This window comes from Fusarium subglutinans (genome assembly GCF_013396075.1).
Source record: "Fusarium subglutinans strain NRRL 66333 chromosome Unknown NRRL66333_c0000262, whole genome shotgun sequence".
Lineage (NCBI taxonomy): Eukaryota > Fungi > Ascomycota > Sordariomycetes > Hypocreales > Nectriaceae > Fusarium > Fusarium subglutinans.
Window position 1 is genome coordinate 19,569 of NW_023502325.1, and position 19,653 is coordinate 39,221.

At 47.2% G+C, this 19,653-nt stretch overlaps 7 protein-coding genes across 7 annotated transcripts; 4 read left to right on the top strand and 3 right to left on the bottom strand.

Annotated features, from left to right (window-relative positions):
• Positions 1-190: 190 nt before the first annotated feature.
• Positions 191-1,012, top strand: FSUBG_12322 (polysaccharide deacetylase; the record flags this gene model as incomplete). Its single annotated transcript, XM_036677098.1, has 2 exons — positions 191-884; positions 939-1,012. 2 exons carry the CDS (start codon positions 191-193, stop codon positions 1,010-1,012), a joined length of 768 nt encoding a protein of 255 aa, XP_036532198.1.
• Positions 1,013-3,321: 2,309 nt separating this feature from the next.
• On the top strand, positions 3,322-4,753 carry FSUBG_12323 (hard surface induced 3; the record flags this gene model as incomplete). Its single annotated transcript, XM_036677099.1, has 3 exons — positions 3,322-3,360; positions 3,450-4,065; positions 4,119-4,753. The coding sequence occupies 3 exons, from the start codon at positions 3,322-3,324 to the stop codon at positions 4,751-4,753; spliced, it is 1,290 nt and encodes a 429-aa protein (XP_036532199.1).
• Positions 4,754-5,652: 899 nt separating this feature from the next.
• FSUBG_12324 (hyaluronan synthase) lies at positions 5,653-7,187 on the top strand (the record flags this gene model as incomplete). The annotated part of the gene is made up of 3 exons (XM_036677100.1): positions 5,653-5,730; positions 5,777-6,943; positions 7,170-7,187. 3 exons carry the CDS (start codon positions 5,653-5,655, stop codon positions 7,185-7,187), a joined length of 1,263 nt encoding a protein of 420 aa, XP_036532200.1.
• A 1,105-nt stretch (positions 7,188-8,292) lies between these two features.
• FSUBG_12325 (uncharacterized protein) lies at positions 8,293-9,540 on the bottom strand (the record flags this gene model as incomplete). Its single annotated transcript, XM_036677101.1, has 1 exon — positions 8,293-9,540. One exon carries the CDS (start codon positions 9,538-9,540, stop codon positions 8,293-8,295), a length of 1,248 nt encoding a protein of 415 aa, XP_036532201.1.
• A 1,850-nt stretch (positions 9,541-11,390) lies between these two features.
• FSUBG_12326 (uncharacterized protein) lies at positions 11,391-13,334 on the top strand (the record flags this gene model as incomplete). The annotated part of the gene is made up of 4 exons (XM_036677102.1): positions 11,391-11,583; positions 11,634-11,934; positions 11,998-12,375; positions 12,569-13,334. The coding sequence occupies 4 exons, from the start codon at positions 11,391-11,393 to the stop codon at positions 13,332-13,334; spliced, it is 1,638 nt and encodes a 545-aa protein (XP_036532202.1).
• A 175-nt stretch (positions 13,335-13,509) lies between these two features.
• FSUBG_12327 (integral membrane protein PTH11) lies at positions 13,510-14,636 on the bottom strand (the record flags this gene model as incomplete). The annotated part of the gene is made up of 4 exons (XM_036677103.1): positions 13,510-13,916; positions 13,970-14,034; positions 14,088-14,575; positions 14,634-14,636. 4 exons carry the CDS (start codon positions 14,634-14,636, stop codon positions 13,510-13,512), a joined length of 963 nt encoding a protein of 320 aa, XP_036532203.1.
• A 2,094-nt stretch (positions 14,637-16,730) lies between these two features.
• On the bottom strand, positions 16,731-18,662 carry FSUBG_12328 (tryptophan-2-monooxygenase; the record flags this gene model as incomplete). Its single annotated transcript, XM_036677104.1, has 1 exon — positions 16,731-18,662. The coding sequence occupies one exon, from the start codon at positions 18,660-18,662 to the stop codon at positions 16,731-16,733; it is 1,932 nt and encodes a 643-aa protein (XP_036532204.1).
• Positions 18,663-19,653: the final 991 nt, after the last annotated feature.

A 19,653-nucleotide genomic window follows, 5' to 3' on the forward strand; every position in this document is an offset into this window, starting at 1 on the left:
GTCCCAGGGAGGAATAGTTTCGGGCCGGCTCAACTGGAGAATTTGTTTGCTGAAACAATACCTCGTTCAGCAATCATCCCTATATAAACACTCCTTGGCACCAGGAATTAAGATTGCTTTACCTCGTCGTCAATCACTTCTCTTTCTTCACTTTTGTATATATCTATCTTTTCGTACATATTCACCCAACATGAAGTCATTCCTCAAGACTGCTGTGAGCACTATCCTGCTCGTTGGCACCGTTGCCGGCGCTGCTATCGAGGACCCCGTTGAGCTCTTCAACCGTCAGGCAGCTGGTGTTGTCATCCGCCAATGCACCAGACCCGGTGTCCTCGCTCTCGCCTACGATGACGGCCCTGGACAGTACACCAGCCAGCTCGTCGACATCCTCAACAACGCTGGTGCCAAGGCCACCCTCTTCCTGACCGGCACGCTCTACGGCTGCATCTACAACCAGCAGGCCGCCATCAAGAAGGCCTACAACTCTGGCCACCAGATCGCCAGTCACACCTGGACTCACCCCCAGAACTTCGGCAGTCTCAGCACCGACGGGCTCAAGCAGGAGATGCAGAAGGTCGAGCAGGCCTTGGTCAACATCATCGGCAAGAAGCCCGCCTACATGCGACCTCCTTACCTCGCCACCGGCGGTAACGTCCTGCCCACCATGCAGCAGCTCGGATACAAGGTCATCACCGACGATGTCGACTCAGGCGACTGGAATGGTCAGTCCGCGTCGCAGAGTCTGCAGAAGTTCCAGCAGGCTGGTGCTGGTGGAAACGGCCACATTCCCCTCATGCACGAGACCTACGCCAGCACGGTGCAGACTCTCACTCCTGCGTTGATCAACTGGGCCAAGCAGAACAACCTGAAGCTCGTCACTGTTGGTAAGTTTGGCAAGAAATGGAGGAGGTATAAGAAGCGTTGCTAACGATTTGTAGCTGACTGCCTTGGTAACGCTGGTGGTGCTTACCAGTCTGGAACCTTCACCGGCAACGGACAGAACCACTGTTAAGTCACCATTTAGCATGACTAGGAGCTGATAAGGTCAAGTCCCGGTATCGATATTGACGATAGTGTTTTAAGTTGAGAGGCGGTTGTATGAACGGAGTTTTCAAGTCTAGTGATCCAGATAGCTGTGCTACATCACAATGCCAAGTACATATTTCTTTCTGACAATGTGTTTGCCTTGTGTAACATGTATTTAAAGGCGTGTTGTACCAAGTTGAAGTTGCTTACATAGAGAACCTAATGATGATCCTAGGATCCATGGATAGAGGGAAATCCACACCCTGCCTCTGCTTGTATTGCTATTTGAAAACATTGTTATGGATGGGATTTATGGGAAACATTAGTTAAAAAGGATTAAATTAAGAAGACAAATTATCTATTGATTAGAAAGGTGGATGAATTGATCTCTCATGCATAAGATCACCGCAGATTACATACATCTGTGTACCCAGGGACAGACGAACGTATGTAATCTCACGAGCACTTGGGAATGGGAATGTGATCTGCTCTCCAGTTGATACATAAGTAGAAATTATCTTATGCACGCTCCATTTGATACTAAGCGTCGACGACAGCTAATGCAGTAGATTCATTCTTTATCAATACCTAAACAGTCCGAAATAGATACAAATTTAAAACCCTTCGAGGTAAAAAGATCCAGCAAGTGTTGCGTCACGAATGTAGCGCTTGTATGGTATCGGGCATGCATCAAGACGATGGGCCCTGTGTAGTCATCCTTATCGATGTCGGGCTGGTTGCCTACCCAACTCTTGATGAGCTCAATGGTGGACTCATACTTATCATCTGTTCCAAAGATCCAGTCCAACGTGTCCATATTCCACTGTACAATGCTATACCCATTGCCATTCAAGGTCATTCTGCAGTCCATTTCACATGCTCCATATGGGGGCCTGACGAAACTGGATCGCGATCCAATTACATCACACAACCATGCATTCATCTTTTCCTGCAATATGTAAGCGTCAAATAATACATACAAGTTAAGGTATACAGAACATACAATATTCTCTAATGCCTTATCATGGCCAGCATTATCTAGGTTAATATGGTCCCACCTAATGGGCATTAATTAGTTGGATAGACTGCAGAAGACCTGGTGAAACTAACGTATGGATTCCAATTTGATGCCCGGCTGTATGTGCAGCATGCACGTATTTATCCAATTTCACCGTATTGTAATGGTGAGGAGCATTTGGAAAGAATGTCGCCGTTGCGTTGTAGCTCTTCAAGAGCGCCAGGAGATCGTATATCCCCTCATCGGGATTGTCATCATATGTGAGGGCGATGGTTCGAGGAGTAACACATCTTCCTACAGATATTAGCCAAGGGCTTTCATTGTTGTGAAATACGGTGGTTTGGACTCACTGTATACTTTTGTGCGTTGGCTCAAAGTGACGGATGAACCATAGTCTGAGCTTCCAGAGAAGCTGGCAAAGATTAGAATAGCTTCAACTCACTGAAATGTGCACCTTACTAGAACAAAACTAGAGCGATTCCGAATAGAATCAAGATCCCCTTATGGGCTGGTTGTAAACTGGACATGACTTGAGTGGATTTTGTGGTGTGAGTAGATGAGAAAACTAAAGGCGAAAAGAGTCTAGCAAAACTTCAGAATACGAGTTATTCAAGCATACCCACCTTTGTATAAATCTACAGCAAGTCACAAGACCTGCTGTAGATCTGCGCCTCACAAGTGCCATACACTCTTCCGAGCATTCCACCCGAGGTCTCACTCGGCAACCGGCATTTCTCTCTACCAACTGCAAGGCAACATCTTTCACCGCTGGAAGAAAACCTTTCATCATCACGTCGGTCCGGCAATTCCAATGTCACCTTCCTCACATCATTGCCTTTGATATCTTTACGGGCGCTCAGAGTTGGGGACTACTAAACCCTAAGTGGCGGAGTGAAAAACGTGTGCGCGTCTGTGCATGAACCTGGTTCCTGGTAGCGATGTAACAGCAAGTGCCATTTGGTGGGATTTAAGCTTTGGCTCTCGGGCAATATTTTCTCGATGTAACATCACGGCAATTCCGTGTGCAGAGTGCGGTAGGGACAGGCAAGTGGGTTTTCTAGGCGACGAGGTAAGGCTTGCGATGGAAGCACTGGTAGTTTCAGAATCGGGAGGTTTTCCTTGATGTGTGGCTATGGCATTACTTCCCTCTTAAAGAACTGAAACCATAGTAGGAATAGTTATGTGAGTTACCAACACCTAACAGCTTTCTTGTGCTCTCTTCAGTTAGATTTCTAGACATTGTTCTCTCATTATTCCTCATGCATCATCAAGCAGATATGACTTCCAGAAAGGAAGGCCACGTACAGTGGATTGAGGTATGTCAGCAGCCAAAGCGGTGATAATATAGACAACTTATCATCCCGCCTTGATTGCCAAGTATGACACCGAAACTGACGAGTATTAGGGTCTTCGTGGCATCGCTTCAACATTGGTTTGGATCGCCCATGTCACACGTGCCTTTGATTATGATCTCTATTCTCCCGTTTCTGGCGAAGGATTGAGACCACGATTGCTCCAACTCCCTTTCATTCGTATCATGATCCAAGGCCGTCTAGGCGTCATCATCTTCGTCTACGTCACAGGTTATGTATGTGCATTGAAGCCGCTATCTCTCTTTCGACGGGGAAATTATGAAGCAGGCTGGAGTTGCGTTTCCAAGTCTGCGCTCAGGCGACTTCCACGCTTGCTGTATCCAAGTGCCATTGCAACAACTTTGGCGTGGAGTGCGACACAACTGGGCCTTTTCGAGGCTGCAAAGACGACGGAGAGTTACTATCTGACTCAGACCGTCGAAGACAAGCTACCGCTGTATTCGGCAATCAGAGAACTCTTTTTCGCAATATTCAAGACCTGGACTGGAGGTGGAAATAAGTACGACCGTCATCAGGGCACGCTCTTTGAACTGTTCAAAGGTGGAATGTATGTGCTACTGTTCGTCTCTGCAACTGCAAAGGTCCAAGCAAAGTTTAGAATGGGTGCATCATTAGTTCTATGGGCCTACCTTTGGGCTTGCGGAAGACGTAAGTAGTCTTCTTCTAGAGCAAACCCACGGACATGGCTGACAGATCTATAGCTTACTTCATGCAATTCTGGTGGGGAGTCTTTATGAATGACTTGCATAACTCTAGACTCTCTCAGCGCATCTCATGGAGCAAGTCTCGGTACATACCTTTCTTCGGTTTCTTGTCCATAGCAGTCGGCCTGTTCATGGCATCATTCCCTGAAAGCCGTATTGAACTAGCCCCCTGGTCACGTTGGCAAAATCAGATCCTATCAGCGATTGTCCCCAAGGACTCAGAATTTCCAAAATTTGCATCTTCCTTTGGTTTCTGCCTTTTGACAATCGGCGGAGCCCTACTCCCTGGGTATACAGACATTCTATCCCATCGTGTCCTGGTATGGCTTGGGAAGCGATCTTTCTCAGTGTATCTGCTCCACGGCACGCTGCTAAGATGGTTGCTCACATGGATGGTATATGGCAATGCTTTGTCACCCAATCTACAGGTTCAGCAGCCAGGAAGCGCTTCTTCAAAACTTGAATATGCGGGTAACACGTGGTTGCTTTTCTGCCTACCGGCTTGGCTTGGTCTTTTATATGGATTTGCTGAGATATGGACGAGATACGTTGATACGGCTGCTGAACGATTTACCAGTCAGCTTGTTGCTTACACCCGACAGGAGGAGTCAAAAGAGTTGTCGCTGGTCTGAAACAGGTTTGTATACAATGTAGCCTAGATTTAAACAAAATACATATGTCACTATACATATCTCTACTCTGGGCACACTCCTAATTGAGTTACTTTATTTTATTCGATCTATATGTAAGAGGTTGTGGTGTTGCCATTCTGTGTAAGCTATACAGCAGCTTGCAAGCATTGCATTTTTAGGCATCAGATCTGAACAACCCGATCAAGGTCTGCATCTGTGTAAACATCGTATTTTTCCTTGTCACCGCCTACTCACTGAATAGTGATTTAATGCCCCGAAAGATATCATTATCCTTAGATCTTTCTGGCATTTGAAGGTGTATTGAAAGAGGCGGTGTGATACTCTTGCAGTGTGCGGTGTGCCGACTCAAGCTCGATAGCCTTGACCCTTGTCACAAAGTCTTCATCGACTTTATAGACGCGATATCCATAGACTCTTGACTCGTATTACGACCTCCTCTCTCCGCGTTACATTAGAGCGGGCAGCCCGATGGCTATGTAGAGCCTCGGCAAATCCTCAACTTGAGGCGAGCCTATGGGGGCTCTGACCTGACATCTAATCTCAACATTTTCTTATCCTTACGATCTTTTCACGACCAATGAAAAACGACCCGACGGCAGTGCTGTTCGACTAACACACGAACCTAAGAAAGTTTGAGCTTCATCGGTAAACTTACCAAACGCTCGGGCTATTTTTCGCCACAGGCTAAATGCAACAAAATCAACCTTCACTGCCACTTCTTTAGCTTCACGGCTTGGAAGTAATTCGGTTCATTGTCTATGCATTCAAATTGTAACTTAAGAACCAACCTGTGGCACTTGAAAAATGACAGACTCTCATCTTCGTCTTTCGTTTGGCATCTTGAACATATTAGGATTGCTTCTACTATCTTGTATACCATGGCCAACTCCTCCTCCAATCTTCACTGGGCTGCCCGCCAAAGTACTGCAGCTTATCGCCATCTTCTACAAGGTCGAGTACGTGCACATGGTATGGCGTTGGATCAGATATGAACCTGTGCAGGCTGCCTCCAAAGACGACAAGCTACCGTTCATCAGCATCGTCATACCCGTCTTCAACGAGTCCGAGTTTGTTAAAAACTCAATAAAGTCTATCGAGCTCTCAGACTATCCCAAAGAGAGGATTGAGCTGATTGTCATTGATGATGGCTCTACTGACGACACATGGGAACACGTCAACAAGGCTGCAGGCTCGGTCTCGACATGCGGCATAACACTTCGGCTCTTACAGCATGCTGTCAACATGGGCAAAAGGAAAGCCATCCAGTCGGGATTCGCTGCTGCACTTGGAAGCATCATCATATCCCTTGACTCAGATAGCGTCGTGGAAAAAGGCGCACTTCGCAACATCGTGAGTCCTTTGATGAAGGATCCTTCAATCGGTGCTGTCGCTGGACACCTGGCTGTCTTGAACGTCTCGAGCAGCAGCATCTTCTCATTCAAGAGCCTTTTGCCGCGTCTCCTCGATATCGTCTTTGATCACATCGGTAACCTACCGCGCTCAGCACTTTCAGCTGAGGGGTTTGTCACGATCCTTCCAGGTGCTTTCTCCGCATTTCGTGCAGATGCAGTCCAACCCCATGTCGATAGGCTATGCACAAGCACCTTCCTTGGTTCACCTCTCAAGCACGGTGAAGATATGGAGCTCGCATACCGTATTCTCTGTGACGGTTGGAGAACGGTTTATCAGAGTAACGCTGTCGTTCATACCATGGCCCCTGAAACACTCGAAAAGGCGCTGCTTATGTTTTCTCGATGGGAGCGTACTAACTATACCTTTCTCTGCATGGGATATCCGGCCTTGACAGTGCAAAAGACTTTGAAACTATGGCTTGCGATGCGGCCGACACGCGTTCAATCTTCAGAGTTTGTGGATAAGGAAAAACAGGAAGACGAACCCTTGATCGCCAAAGACGGAACAGGGAGCATATATCCTTTGATCAACGTGGCTTGCATCTGGCTAAAAGGACCACTGATGCTCTTGGTCACCTACACGTTACTGAGATGTGTGATTCTTTACCCCAGACATGCGCTTTGGATATTATTGGAGATCTCGATCCTGACAGTTTGGAGGAGCTTCATGCTTATTCCAGACGCTCTTCGAGAAAAAGATACAGAATATGTTTCTGATGTTGGTGGGCTACAGATCTATCACACAAGTGGGAGACTGGTATGGCGATTGATGCTTTCCTGGCTGGCGGGGATGTTTCAGTTGGGGGTTTTGAGTTGGACCTCGATTTTTGGAATTGCGACTTTGAAGAGCCAAAAGTGGTGGACTAGATAAATCTGCATTTGTTTAGTTTATAGATATTATCGCATATAGACCTTTTGACTTCGTCCAGAAGTTATATAGAAGTTATAAATAGATTATTATACTTTCACTAACTATGTCATAGCTAGGAGTACCTGGCTAAATCTGCGGGAGTTCTGAAGTTTAGGTGATTGCCGAGCCTCCATTGCCGAGGCAACTGAGTCAAGTAGGCTTCCGCCAAGGTAACAATGGCAATGATAGGCTCAAATTAACGATTGAAAACAGCCCTGTCATTGTCAAGTTCAAGCCGCCCATAAAAACAAAACTACGTACCTGTCACGTTGGTCGTTCTAATCTAAGCCGTATATCACCTATGCCATTTATTCCTTGCAATAATAAATATCGAATCTCGTGAGAGAGTTCCTCTTCTTGTCTTTTTTAAACCACTAGCCTCTGACCAACAAAGACGCAACTTTGTAGCTCGATGTTTGTAAACAACCAGCAAAAAGTGTCTGACAAAGCACCCTGCCTATGCCACAGCGGCACTTCATTTTCCACGATTGATCATCCTCGGGGCAACAAGAGTAGTTTTGGCTCTGTTATGAATCTCGATACACAAACGACAACAATATTAGTGGCCATCCGAGCATGCGCTCAATGTTCAAACGATGCCCAGACGATCCAAAATGCATTCTTGGCCTTGAAAGACATTTTGCAGCTCCTCGAAGCAGAGCAAAGAGCCTATGGTTCAATGACAAAAGCTCAAACATCAGAAAACAGCTACCTATCGTCTGACCGATCAGAGAGAAGCCCGCAGGCGCCCGGGGATTCTGTAAAGGAAGAATTCGTGTTCGGAAATCTTATCCTCAATGATAGTGAGAGGACATTGATCGCAAGAAGGCTTATCAGAGATGCAGCTATAAGAATTGGGCAGAATCTTCGGTGGATCGGTATGAAGCGGAAGTTGGGGACAACAGGCTATATCCATCATCCTCAGCGATTTGATCAGGAAATTGAACTGGCGATGGACCGTGTCAAGATTATGGTAGCAAGAACATCTTTACACTTTCCATGATTCTCAAGGTGGATATGATACTCTCAGACGGACCTAGTGCGGTAGAGGAAACAGACAGATATTTAGGGCAACCAATATATACATTTCTTCCATCTAGTCCTTTCATGGCCCCGTATTTATGGGAACATACAGTCAGTTATCCATAAGAACGCCATCTACGGAATATCTAAGTTCTCCATACTCTCCTTTACTCCTATATACTGCAGAACTGCTCGCTTTCCAAAAGATCTATCATTCCCGAGATGGCTTCTAATCGACTCTCAGCCACTTCGAGCACAAGTCGGGCCATTCCATATACTTGACCCTTATCCCCCTCTCCCATGGTAGAGACTGTGCTGTTTATGTTCTCTATCATATGAATCGCTCTCGTGATTCTGTATTTGATGAGCTCATATGTGCCGATAAGGCCATTTTGCCCTGTCACGACCGAATTGCCGATTCTCAGACAACAGTTCTGAATCATGGCAGGATTCTCAAGAGCGTCTGCAATTTGAGACGAGATCCAGTCGTACAGTAAAGCCAGCATGCTAGACAGTTCCATGCTTCGAGCTATACAGACTGGACATGCCGAAATTCGCTTCTGCACCTGCTCGGCTGCCCAACAGACTAGTAGTACTGCATCCAGACGTAGAGAAGATGAGTTTCCTGACCCAGAGATATACATAAGTATCTGGGCTTTGCTCAGTAGCTGTGGCCACGAGGTTGTGCATGGGTGATCGTCGAGGTGATATGTTTCAATTGGTCGACTGGCGATGTCCGTGATAGTGGCCATGATGAAGTTGATCTCCATATCGACTTCTGAGAGATGGCAATTCGATTTGTCTGTATCCTGGCTCGTGACTTTGTGAGGCCCTGGTGGGCTTGAGAAAGTATGGCTGGTCAGATACTCGCTAGTTGCACCATATCCTGGACATGTATCTTCTAATTCATCGCTAATGGGAACGTTGCCTTGAGTCCATTCTTGTTTCAGACTCCTAGGAGACGACAAGCTAAATCCTTCAGCGTTATTCAACAGCATATCCTGCAACATTAAGCCATCCAAGTCGCAGACGCTCGGCGGCTTTGTGGCGTCTGAGCTGGGACATGATGTTGAAGTCCAAGGATCATGCAGCAATAATGCGATGTCCTGGGAGTCTGGAGAGCACAGAAGCATATCTGGGTTTGGTGAGACCAACGATTCGGTTTCCTGATATGGCAGGCCATTGGCTGATTGGTCGTGGCAACGGATGAGATTGTTTTGTAGTTCCCGGTTCACACAAGATGTGACTGATGCTTTGCTTGGTTTGGGCTTGAGGCGCGGACGACCAGCTCGCCGAGCTTTGCTGTATACGCAGTCCAGGCCTCGCATCCGACATCGCTGGCAAGAAGGCATTTCACCACTGCATTTGATCTTGCTTCTGGTGCAGCTATCACAGCAGCCTCGAAGTCTCGGCTGGGCCATAGCGATCGAGCATTGTTTTCGCTGTAGGATGGGGTTGCTGTGCATATTATCCCAAAGAATGAACATTTATTTTAATAAGTATGTAGACAGCTTGGTTGCTGATGAGACAACCCGGATTTTGAGGTCTTTGCGTTCGTTTTGAAGAAACATTCGATCTGCTCAGACCGCCATGTTTTCTGAATCGGCGATCCCATCAAGGACTACCCTGTCATTTTCTCGATACTACTCTCTTAGTGAGGTACGAGACTTTTGAGTTGTCTGACCGCCATGTGCTACTTGCAGCTAAGACCTGTAGCTAAAAGCTTATCCTCAACCGTGAATCTGGTAAATTAAAATGAAAATCCGTGAGAAAATTGAGTTACTTATTAATGCATTCACTTTTTGCTAACAGCATTGCGCTTTGATACAATGCATTGATATTTAGGTGTATACTCCGTAGCAACCGTATCACCAATTACGAGGCGAAACTTTGCAAGATATAAGGTTTATACGAGAAAGAGAAACAAGGTCGCAATGGTATTGGAGGCCATGTTACTCTAGGCAGCCAACCACATCAACGGACAATGAGCCTACGATGTAGTGGGTGCCTGGCAATGTATCCCCAGACGGGAGTCTCACAACTTAAACCCCCATGAATGGCTTGGTATTTTATACGGACTTGCTGAAGTACGGCCTGCTTGAACTTTTTGCTGGCTGGCACCCCTATGCGCCAGCGAAATAGGTAAGCTGAAACCGGGTGAAGCTGGCCCTGAAATACAGGGGACTCGCCTGTATCCAGCCCTGAGTCGTGGAGATGCGCTGCCAATGTATAGGTATGCGAATTGATGACTAGCCTTTGGACCAAAGCTCTAGAAGACCGCAAAGCACGGTGAGGAAAATAAAGCCTTTTAATTTTACAGCAGCTTTCACTTGATAAATTATTTTGCGAGTCTTGGTCGGGCACGGGATAAAATAATCTGCTAATGAGGAACCTGCTGCAGCACCCAAGTGGCACTCCCATGGGCAGATGAACGGTAGCAGTATAGTAATAAATTGATGGAAGTGTTAATGTGCTGATGATAGCGATTAGTGATTCTCGTTTCGGTCTGACGAATTGATTCACATGCCCCCACGTAATCGAGGTATGGTCATCCACATGCGGCATCTCCGCGTTTCTGCGGAGTGACATCAACCGCTGGAACTTGGCGGGCGCGTCCTACATATAAGCCTCAGTCAACTTATATGTTATCTTTTAGTCCAGGAATGAATGGACTCAAGACTAGATTAAAATTATTCTCAAGAACAGCTATAAGGAGCAGTCCATCGATCCGTTGTGCAATCTGGAGGCCGCAGCAACTTGGTCGAGATTCTTGTACTTCTGTTTATAGGTGGGGTACAAAACTGAGATGACCCCAACTTCCGGATCACAACGGAGAGTTTCTTAAAACTGGCCTCCAAGTATGTAGCTGCTATCGAGCTGGTGGTGGCTTGGCCACAGAGCGATGTGACCTTCTCTACCACGAGCTTTGCCCTTTGTTAAGATCACTGGCCAGTGGATAAACCGCCATAGCGTGGTTTTGATGCAACTGGGCGAGATTGGTGCAAGGCCATTTTTGGACTGTCACAGGCTGCAGGCAACCTTCTGGCTTTTGGTTATAGGGCTGAGCAGCTAGTTTAAGCTTGGTCGAAGGGGCTGAGCACTACAGATTAATGTATAGATAATAAGGTCTTGTCTGGCCCTTGAAATTGCATCTTCCCTCCCGCAATGTAATTTACCCGATCTTGCTTCCAACATGTCATGCTAATACAAAAGCTTTCCCTTGATTACGTCACTACTAACAGGGCAGGAAGCTCAGAATATCCTTCACACAATGGCGGCAAAATTCTGGTTCTTATCGATTGCAGTACTGGTTGCCAATCTTCATCTCTCGATCCAACATGATCCTATCAAGGACTTCTGCCGAAGGTTTGGACACCAGACAGCAGTGGTAGATCGAAAACTCTACATTGATGGAGGACTAGTCAACTGGAAACCACTAGAGACCGATCCAAAGAATTACACAAGTATGCTACTCACCAGTCTCTTCTATAGAGTTAAATAACAGTCTCTCTAGATACTTGGCTCATATGGCACGACCTTGATCACAATAGCAAGGATAATATGCCGCAGATTCATGCAAACCTCAGCAAGAATGTCTCAATTCCTTCAGTACATGGCGGTGCTCTTTGGGCAGATGATGTTAACTACCGATTATTCCTCTTCGGTGGCGAGTTCTTTAGCGGCAGTCCGACAACCTCAAACTTCATGTCCTATGACATCTGGTACGATCAATGGGATGATTTCGGGCCTCCCTCCGACGATATCAAGCGCGTCAGCTATGGGGCTTCTACAACTGTAAAGGAGCGAGGAGAGGGGTAAGTTCATAGCTCTCCTGGATTGAGAGGCCTCTATTTAAAAGGAAATGCTGACCTCCTTAGATATTACTATGGTGGTTACCTATCACGAGCTTCGGTGGCTGACTGGAGCGGCGAACGACGGGCGACATCAGATCTCATACGGTATCAGATGGACAGCAACACGTGGGCGAAGTTATCGGGACCAGACGATATAAGACGTGCTGAAGGAGTCATGACATTTATCCCTGCTAGCGACCGAGGAATGCTGGTCTACTTTGGTGGCTTTCAGGATCCTGGCGATAATGGCACAATGGTCTCACAGCCGTTGGACGAGATATTCCTCTACGATATGATATCGAACAAGTGGCATGTTCAGAAAGCGAATGGTACAATTCCTGAGAGTCGGGGAAGATTCTGTGCCGGGGCTGTATGGGCGGAGGATCACAGCAGCTACAACATGTAAGACCCGTTCATATTGACTACTATTTACCAGTTGCTTCAGGGTGTTGACGTTGCATAGATACATAAATGGGGGTCATGGTCTGGAGGGGCCTGGGTTCGATGACGTCTATATCCTCTCTATACCTTCTTTCACATGGATCAAAAGCTATCCTCTTGACCAAAACGGGACAGGCTACTACCCATCTCACAGCCTATCATGCGATATTGTCAACCAAGGCTCGCAAATGCTTACTATCGGTGGAGTATTCCCCAAAGACGAAACGTGTGATGTTGAAGAAGTCTGGGGCGTCCATAATATCGACTTAGGCAACCAGATCAAAACGAACTTCAAGAAGGTCTGGGCAGGCTATGAGCCGAGTCTCTTCGGGTACAAGGTCCCTAGCTTTGTGTCTAGTGTTATTGGGGGGGCGGAAGAAGGAGGTGCGACTAAGCTTAAGCCTGACTATGGTTTTGTTAATCATGATCTTGGCACGTTGCTCAGTATGAAAGCCGTTTTTACCAAGCGTACAAAGCTTGATGATGGACGTATTGATCCTATGGCTGCTGCATCAGAAGGAGGATCAAACTCGAAATCACAACTGTCAACGGGGGCAATTATTGGTATCGCTGTTGGTGCTGGAGTTGTTGTGCTGGCCGTTCTTATTGGTCTGTGGCTAATACGTCGGAAGCGAAAGGCACAGCACGATATCCAGTCAGCCCCTATGACAGAATCGTCTTACTCTGTTCCATATATGCCGCAGACTTCGAGCCCGCTATACTTTCCTCAGTCTCCCGGAAGATGGCGCCGCGGAAGCCCCGGAGTTGAAGACTACGAGGGGGAAGACCCAGGTCGGGTTCACTACTGGAGACCGTTTCAGGTCAACGTGGAGCCGTGTGAGATGGATGGGCAAGGGACCAGATTGCCCGAGACTCACTCCGAAATCGAGTACATTAGGGGTCGCGGAATATCTCACTGAGGCGCTGATAGAAGTGTATGAGAAATGAGGATTCATTGGTCACAGAAAACGTGAAATCACAGAGTGCCTGGAGCACCTCTACACAGGATATACCGATAAATGGATAAGAGTTATTATGTAAGAGATTAAGTATGGCTGTGCTATTTCATGCGTAATTTGTTTACCTTGGTTAGTCTTAAATGTTGTTATTTCTCCATGCTCTTGGCGAGTGTAGCTCTTCCTCGCTCTCACTCATGGCTGTTTTCGTTATCTTGACCTCCCACTTGGTCTCCTTTTTGATGCCAAGCTTGAGATCACTTGGTTGTCTCGAATCAAACGCCGACCCTTTCTTCTCATGGCCTTCTTGACGACTCACTGACGACAGTGTGTACGCCTCTCGACTGGAGAAGGCTCTTGGTGTTCCAGGCCCAGGAGTGCGCGGTGATGATCCGTAACCTGAAGGACCAAGTGTTGGAGGCTTGCTGGTCAAGTTCAATCGGTAGGCAATATATTTGATCAGAGGCCGGAGGGTTGCCAGGCTACTCGCTGCGATGGCCAATCCTTGCTCGATTGTTGACCAGATGGCGATGTCAGTGGTATTCCCTGGTGATACTAGGTTAGTTAATTGCCACGTAATCAGGGGCAGATGGGCTTACAGAGAAAATCGGGCTTTCCAAGGAGATGCAAGTATGGAAAACGAGCAATGACAGCTGCGCTAGCGCTATATGCCTTGTCAGTACATTTGTGTCACTTGTGGTATAGAAGAAGACGTACATGCAGCCCATAGCGAGCAGAGGGATCAGGGAGTATTTCGTCCGCTTGTGCAACTGCAGATTCCATACAATCCAACCAGGAAGCAGCGCAAAAACGAGGTCAGAACCAACAGCGAAAAAACTGTAGAGGGCTGCCAACCCAATGACGACACTAGGATCAATACATTTGCCATCTTGGTCCTTGTTCCAGAAGTACGATATGGGATGACACTGGAATAGGGTGACGAAGAAGAAGATGCCGCACGAGAGGGTAGTCAAAAACATGGCGAGGTAGATGATCCATCGTTGGACCTTTTCGGTCGTTACTCTGAGCAGGAAATAGCCGATGGAGAGTTTGCAGGATATCATGGTGAGGGTGTATCCGAGGTAGCAGAACCACCAGCACATCATCGCAGTGTGGATCTGGTTGGCTTCGAGGTCGTCGTGGTGTCTTCCTGTGCCGAACGTGACACCAACAGTCGATGAGGTCGCATAACAGGTGAAGAATACCTAAGAGAAATGAAAGGTCAATTGCTGGGAACTTGTTACCCCTTGAGGCTCAACATACCATGGCGACGACCATCAGCCAGTCATCCTTCCTGAACCCATTGACCATAAACAGCCGAACATAGCATCTCAATATGCATGTTATAAAAGCCATGGCCCAGAAGGTGATATTCACCGCCATGAGCTGCGGCCCTCGATTCTCAATGTGAGCTGCCATAATGGGGGACAGATCAATTGATGGTTTCTGCGCAGATAAAGTTTGTCAGGATGGGAATCCCGCCAAGAAACAAGTTCCTGGGGACGACGGGATCCTTTATATGAAACGGTGGATTTGCTGTTGTATTTGTGTTGGGTATTATACCTGCCTGCACTGTACTAATCGTTGCATTGCGTTCTAATTGCGGTATTGCCGTCCGACTGCAACGGCTGCGGTGCCCCGTATGCGAGCCAAGATAAGATAGCTTGCTGTATAATTTGATGTAGACAGAAATATCAGTTTGACTACACGCTATATCGGTGTTTGTCCGTCAGTCCGGCTTTCTGTCGCCCAGCGTTAGTGGTTCGGTACTATTCAATTAGTGTCTCCCGTTCATGGAATTTCAACGGCACTCGCCAAGGATCTGAGACAGACTTGGTGTGCGTCTGCCAGGGGAGTTGCCCCATTTGGCGTACATCCGATGTAACCTCTGTTGAATTCCACGTTTGACTAGACCAACTCCGGCTCGGCTCCGTTGATCATGAACAAGCACCTGCTACGTTGAGCCCCTATAATATTGGAACATAAAGACCTCAAAAGAGAAAAAAACAAGTACCGGTGCCGGAAGAAACACCCAAAGGAACCAGTAATTCCGGATTTCCAGGTGATATGGAATGGCCATGCATAGAAACACTGGGCTTCACGTGGCAGACTCTCCACTGCATCTGGAATAATGAGATCAGGGATTAGTGGGGCGAAACAAGGGGTAATCTAGTTAAAAGAGGGGAACAGACCATTGTTCACATGCAAAGATGTTCATGTGCCGATATTATAGCTTCCCTCCAGGCTCTAGCATCGAAAGCCAATTGCCACGAAGTAGGGTCAGCCGTGGCAACGCCTTGGCAGCTATTGTATAATTATACACTGATACTGCATATCGTATTCATCACGTTACATAAAGACCCACGGATAAAGATTTCCTCCATCTTTGCCCCTGTCCCACTTATCAGGGCAGTACATCTCCACCTGTCTACCCGATAGGGCGGTATATCCGACTTACTACTCACTGGCGGTTTTTGACAATAAGAGGGGACATATACCTCTCAGTGGCTCGTGTGGTGAGTGCAATTAATACGTATCTATGCTATAAGGGTCCGTCTGTTACTTACACAGCATTGAAAAACCCTTAATGCGAAAGACTTACTACAATTGCCTTGACTTCCGCTTGACATGCGGCTTGGCACGGAGATAACGAAAGAATTTCCAACAAAGGCTACAATGATGTCACCCACTCCCGTTTCAAGGGCCAAGATGAATTTGTTTCAGGTCACGTACGTCTACTAGCTTGGGGACCCGCCAAAGTGGTCGCTCAGTGGGAGGCTATTGTAAAGATTACCCTGTAGTGCGCATTTTTGGCCATGGAACCAGTATTCAGTGACCTCTTGTTTGTCTGATCGGAAACGGTAACTCTATGTGAGCTCGTTTTAACATTGCAGATGTTGCGGTCTCACTTATGGTTTATGCCCACGCTATGTCGAGTTCTTGAAATTTATTACAATTTTTCCACGTCATTGTACTACCATGGTCCTGACAGGTCGACCTTTGTCTTGCTTGCGAAACCTCGGCTGTTGGGGTAAATATGTCAGCGTTTCATCTGACAGGAGTGACGTCTTAAACGGTTTCAGATAGTAGAGCGGATTCCAGCTTTACCCAAGTTGATAGTTAAGTAATGACGGCATGGCTGCAAAAACATAGAGCACCAAGTACCAACGTTTCTCAAATTACAACATAGCAGAAATATCAAGTCACAGGATCAAAGATAATAGAAGTTTGTTAGTCAAGTAGTCAAAACAGGTGGAATTCAGTACTTAAAGAAACTGAACTAAAGGTAAATAAAGAAAAATAAAACAACCTCCTCCAAGAATGTAAAGAATGTAATTACTAAGGATCATACACGCTCCATTAGTATTGGTAAGGGCTAGCACGCAAAAGTGCAGAAGGCGCAAAGTCAGCCGCAGCAGGGTTCAAAGAGCCAAAGCGCTCAAAGATCGCAGCCATAGAATTATGCGCCGGCTGCAGGCCACCATCAACCCAACCTCCGAGGAATGACGTGCAGTCACTGTTGATCAAGACTCGAGAGCTAGAGGTATCGTTGAGCTTCTGATAGTCATAGAACATGGAAGAGATGAGCTTATCCTGTCCTGGGAGACCGAGGGAGAATGCACCGTAGGAGTACTGATCGAGGGGCCAGTGGACGAGGTAGACATCATCGTCCGTGACGGGGTCGAGAAAGTCGGCATAGTTGGGATAGCTGCTATCACGCATGATACGGGCGATCTGCTCCTTGAGGATGGAGAGCAGCTTGTGAGGGTCTTGGATGGCCAAGATGGTCTGCGAGAGATCCTCCCAAGCATACGTGAGAAGGACCATGCCATAGTCTGGGTGTCCGTAGTCGAGAGTGTAAGCCTGGGGAAGGTCTGTGTCAGACAGAATGACGCGAGGGAAATCGGCAGGCTGGTCACTCCAGAACTTCTTTGTGCGAATGAAGAGCTTGGAAGAAGCAGTCATGTGCAGATCAGTAATACCGCGGTTGACAGCAGTCGACATGATGGGCTCGTTGGTCGTGTCCGAGACATCTGCAAAGGCAAAGTTCATGGCTCGGCTCGAGGTACCAACAACCGCAAAGTCATACTGGGACTGGTCAGCGGTAGAATTACCGTTATCAGAAGAAGGAGTCTCCTGTATAATGACATAGTCAATATCGCCACCACCACCGCTGGTGATCTTGGCAACAGTGTCAAACTTGGTCTTGAGGCCAAGATCAGTAGCCTTTTGCCAAATGGCGTTGGCCAATTCCCGGATGCCAGTAGCTTGAAGACCATCGTCAGTCATCTTCGCAAAGATAGCCTGGTCCGACTCGAGACCATTGACTATAAGACGGAAGATGGAATTGAAGCCAGCAGAGTAGACAGCGCAGAAGCCACCTGAACCAACGCCGAGGGTACCGAAGCGCTCAAAGTCATCTTCAGTCCAGACCTGACCACCTGGAACATCCCACTCGTGCTTCTCTCCAAATATGCGCTGGAGAGCAGTGTAGAAACTGTCGTTACCAAACTCATCGAGGTACTTTTGCCATTCCGGGATGACCTGGTTGCGCGTGTCGACGTCAGATGAACTGAGCCACTTTGTGAGTTGCGTAGCTGCAGTGATTGACTGAGAACCACCAGTCAAACCTTTGGAAATCAGTGAACCCCAGCCGTTGCTGACTTTCTCGAAGCCCTTGACAGTGACGTTTTGACTGATCCAAGATGTAGGAGTTTCTTGGTAGAAGACCATGGTGGGGACCTTGCCTGGATCAGGGAAATTCTGAATGAAAGTGTAGTTGAACTCATTCGCGTAGTAGTAGAGAAGGTCCTCAGAAGGGGGGAAGCGCATTGCTCCCATCTCAGCAACGTTGACACCATCAGGGGTTTGAATGGTTCGGAGGCGACCGCCAACATCATCAGTGGCTTCGATCAAGGTGACATCAGCACCAGCCTTGACGAGGTTGAAAGCTAGAACAACATTGGTGATGCCACCGCCGACAAGAGCGATAGAGAAGTTGGAGGGCAAAGTTCCAAGTGGCTGATCGATATCACCCGCAGCCTGGTTCCAAGCCGAGTACACGATCTGAGGTGTATCGACCCAGCCCTGGGGACGAACCTTTTGCTCGCCGATCTTGGACGACTGCCTTTTGGCAAAGTGGGAATTGAAGACTGGCTTCGAGGGAGGTATAGTGCGATCATTTTTGGAATGCTTGTGAGAGTCGCTTATTGAAGTTGAAGAAACGCATGGTGAACGATTGGAGAAGATTGATTGAGAGATTGTGGATGAGTATGAAGTAAGTGAGTGCATGAATGAGAGTGATAACTTGGAATGGAGGTCATATTTGTCTCAATTTATAGATAGTTACTGATATCTATTTACTGGCGACTTAGTTGGCAAGCCTACCATCAAGCTGTTGCCGAGGTCTTCATCTCAACTGCCGAGAATGACCATCAGCTGTCTTTCAGAAATTTGACTTACAACGACTCAGTACCGACTGACTTGGGCAAGCATCTTTTGCTGCATGGAATCTTCCGCATCGAGTCAATAATCAGTTCAGGATTCTTCTCACTGTGAGAAGATATGGCAGTGGCCCTTGCGCGATAATAAAGTGAAACTCCCACCCGTGGTGGATATCAGTGACCTTATTGATGCAGAGTGGAAAGCATCTTGGCAATCGAGAGCGTGCCCAAATGACATGTTAGTTGTAGTACATAAACGGATCGCCCGGGCCATTTTGCTGCAGTAACCTCTTCCGGTGACGGGACGAGCGATGTTCATAACCCCTGGCCTCACCTTCGAGATGGTGCAGAGGGAGACCTGTGCGCGCCCTCTTGATGCCTGATGCATGGTGAACAGCCTGTATGAGTGGAGTGACATCAAACATCAGAAGAGAGTAATGTCTTCTCTTGTAGAAGCATGAGTTCCTAGCCAGTACCGACCATGTTCCATTGCACATCTTCTGCCATCACGTCGCGATATACAGACCGACAAAGTAAACTTACTATCAATACCCCAACGACAGCAACGTATCATATCGTAAAGTGGGAGCTACGTGGATAGCCAACCCTACATACGCGGAAACCTAAAGTCTGAAAAGGGAAGTGTTAATGCAAGGTTCAGTATATAACAGCAAGGGTCATTTACGATCGAAGCTGGAGTTGAGGGGCCGCGATGATTTGGCGGCAATTTGTGGATTACATGTCACTCACTCTTATTCAGTGGACAGCGGAGTTGATGATGCCTCCCTGCATAGAGGTTCTGGAACGAGGGAGAAAATGGACAAATGATAGACCAGGGT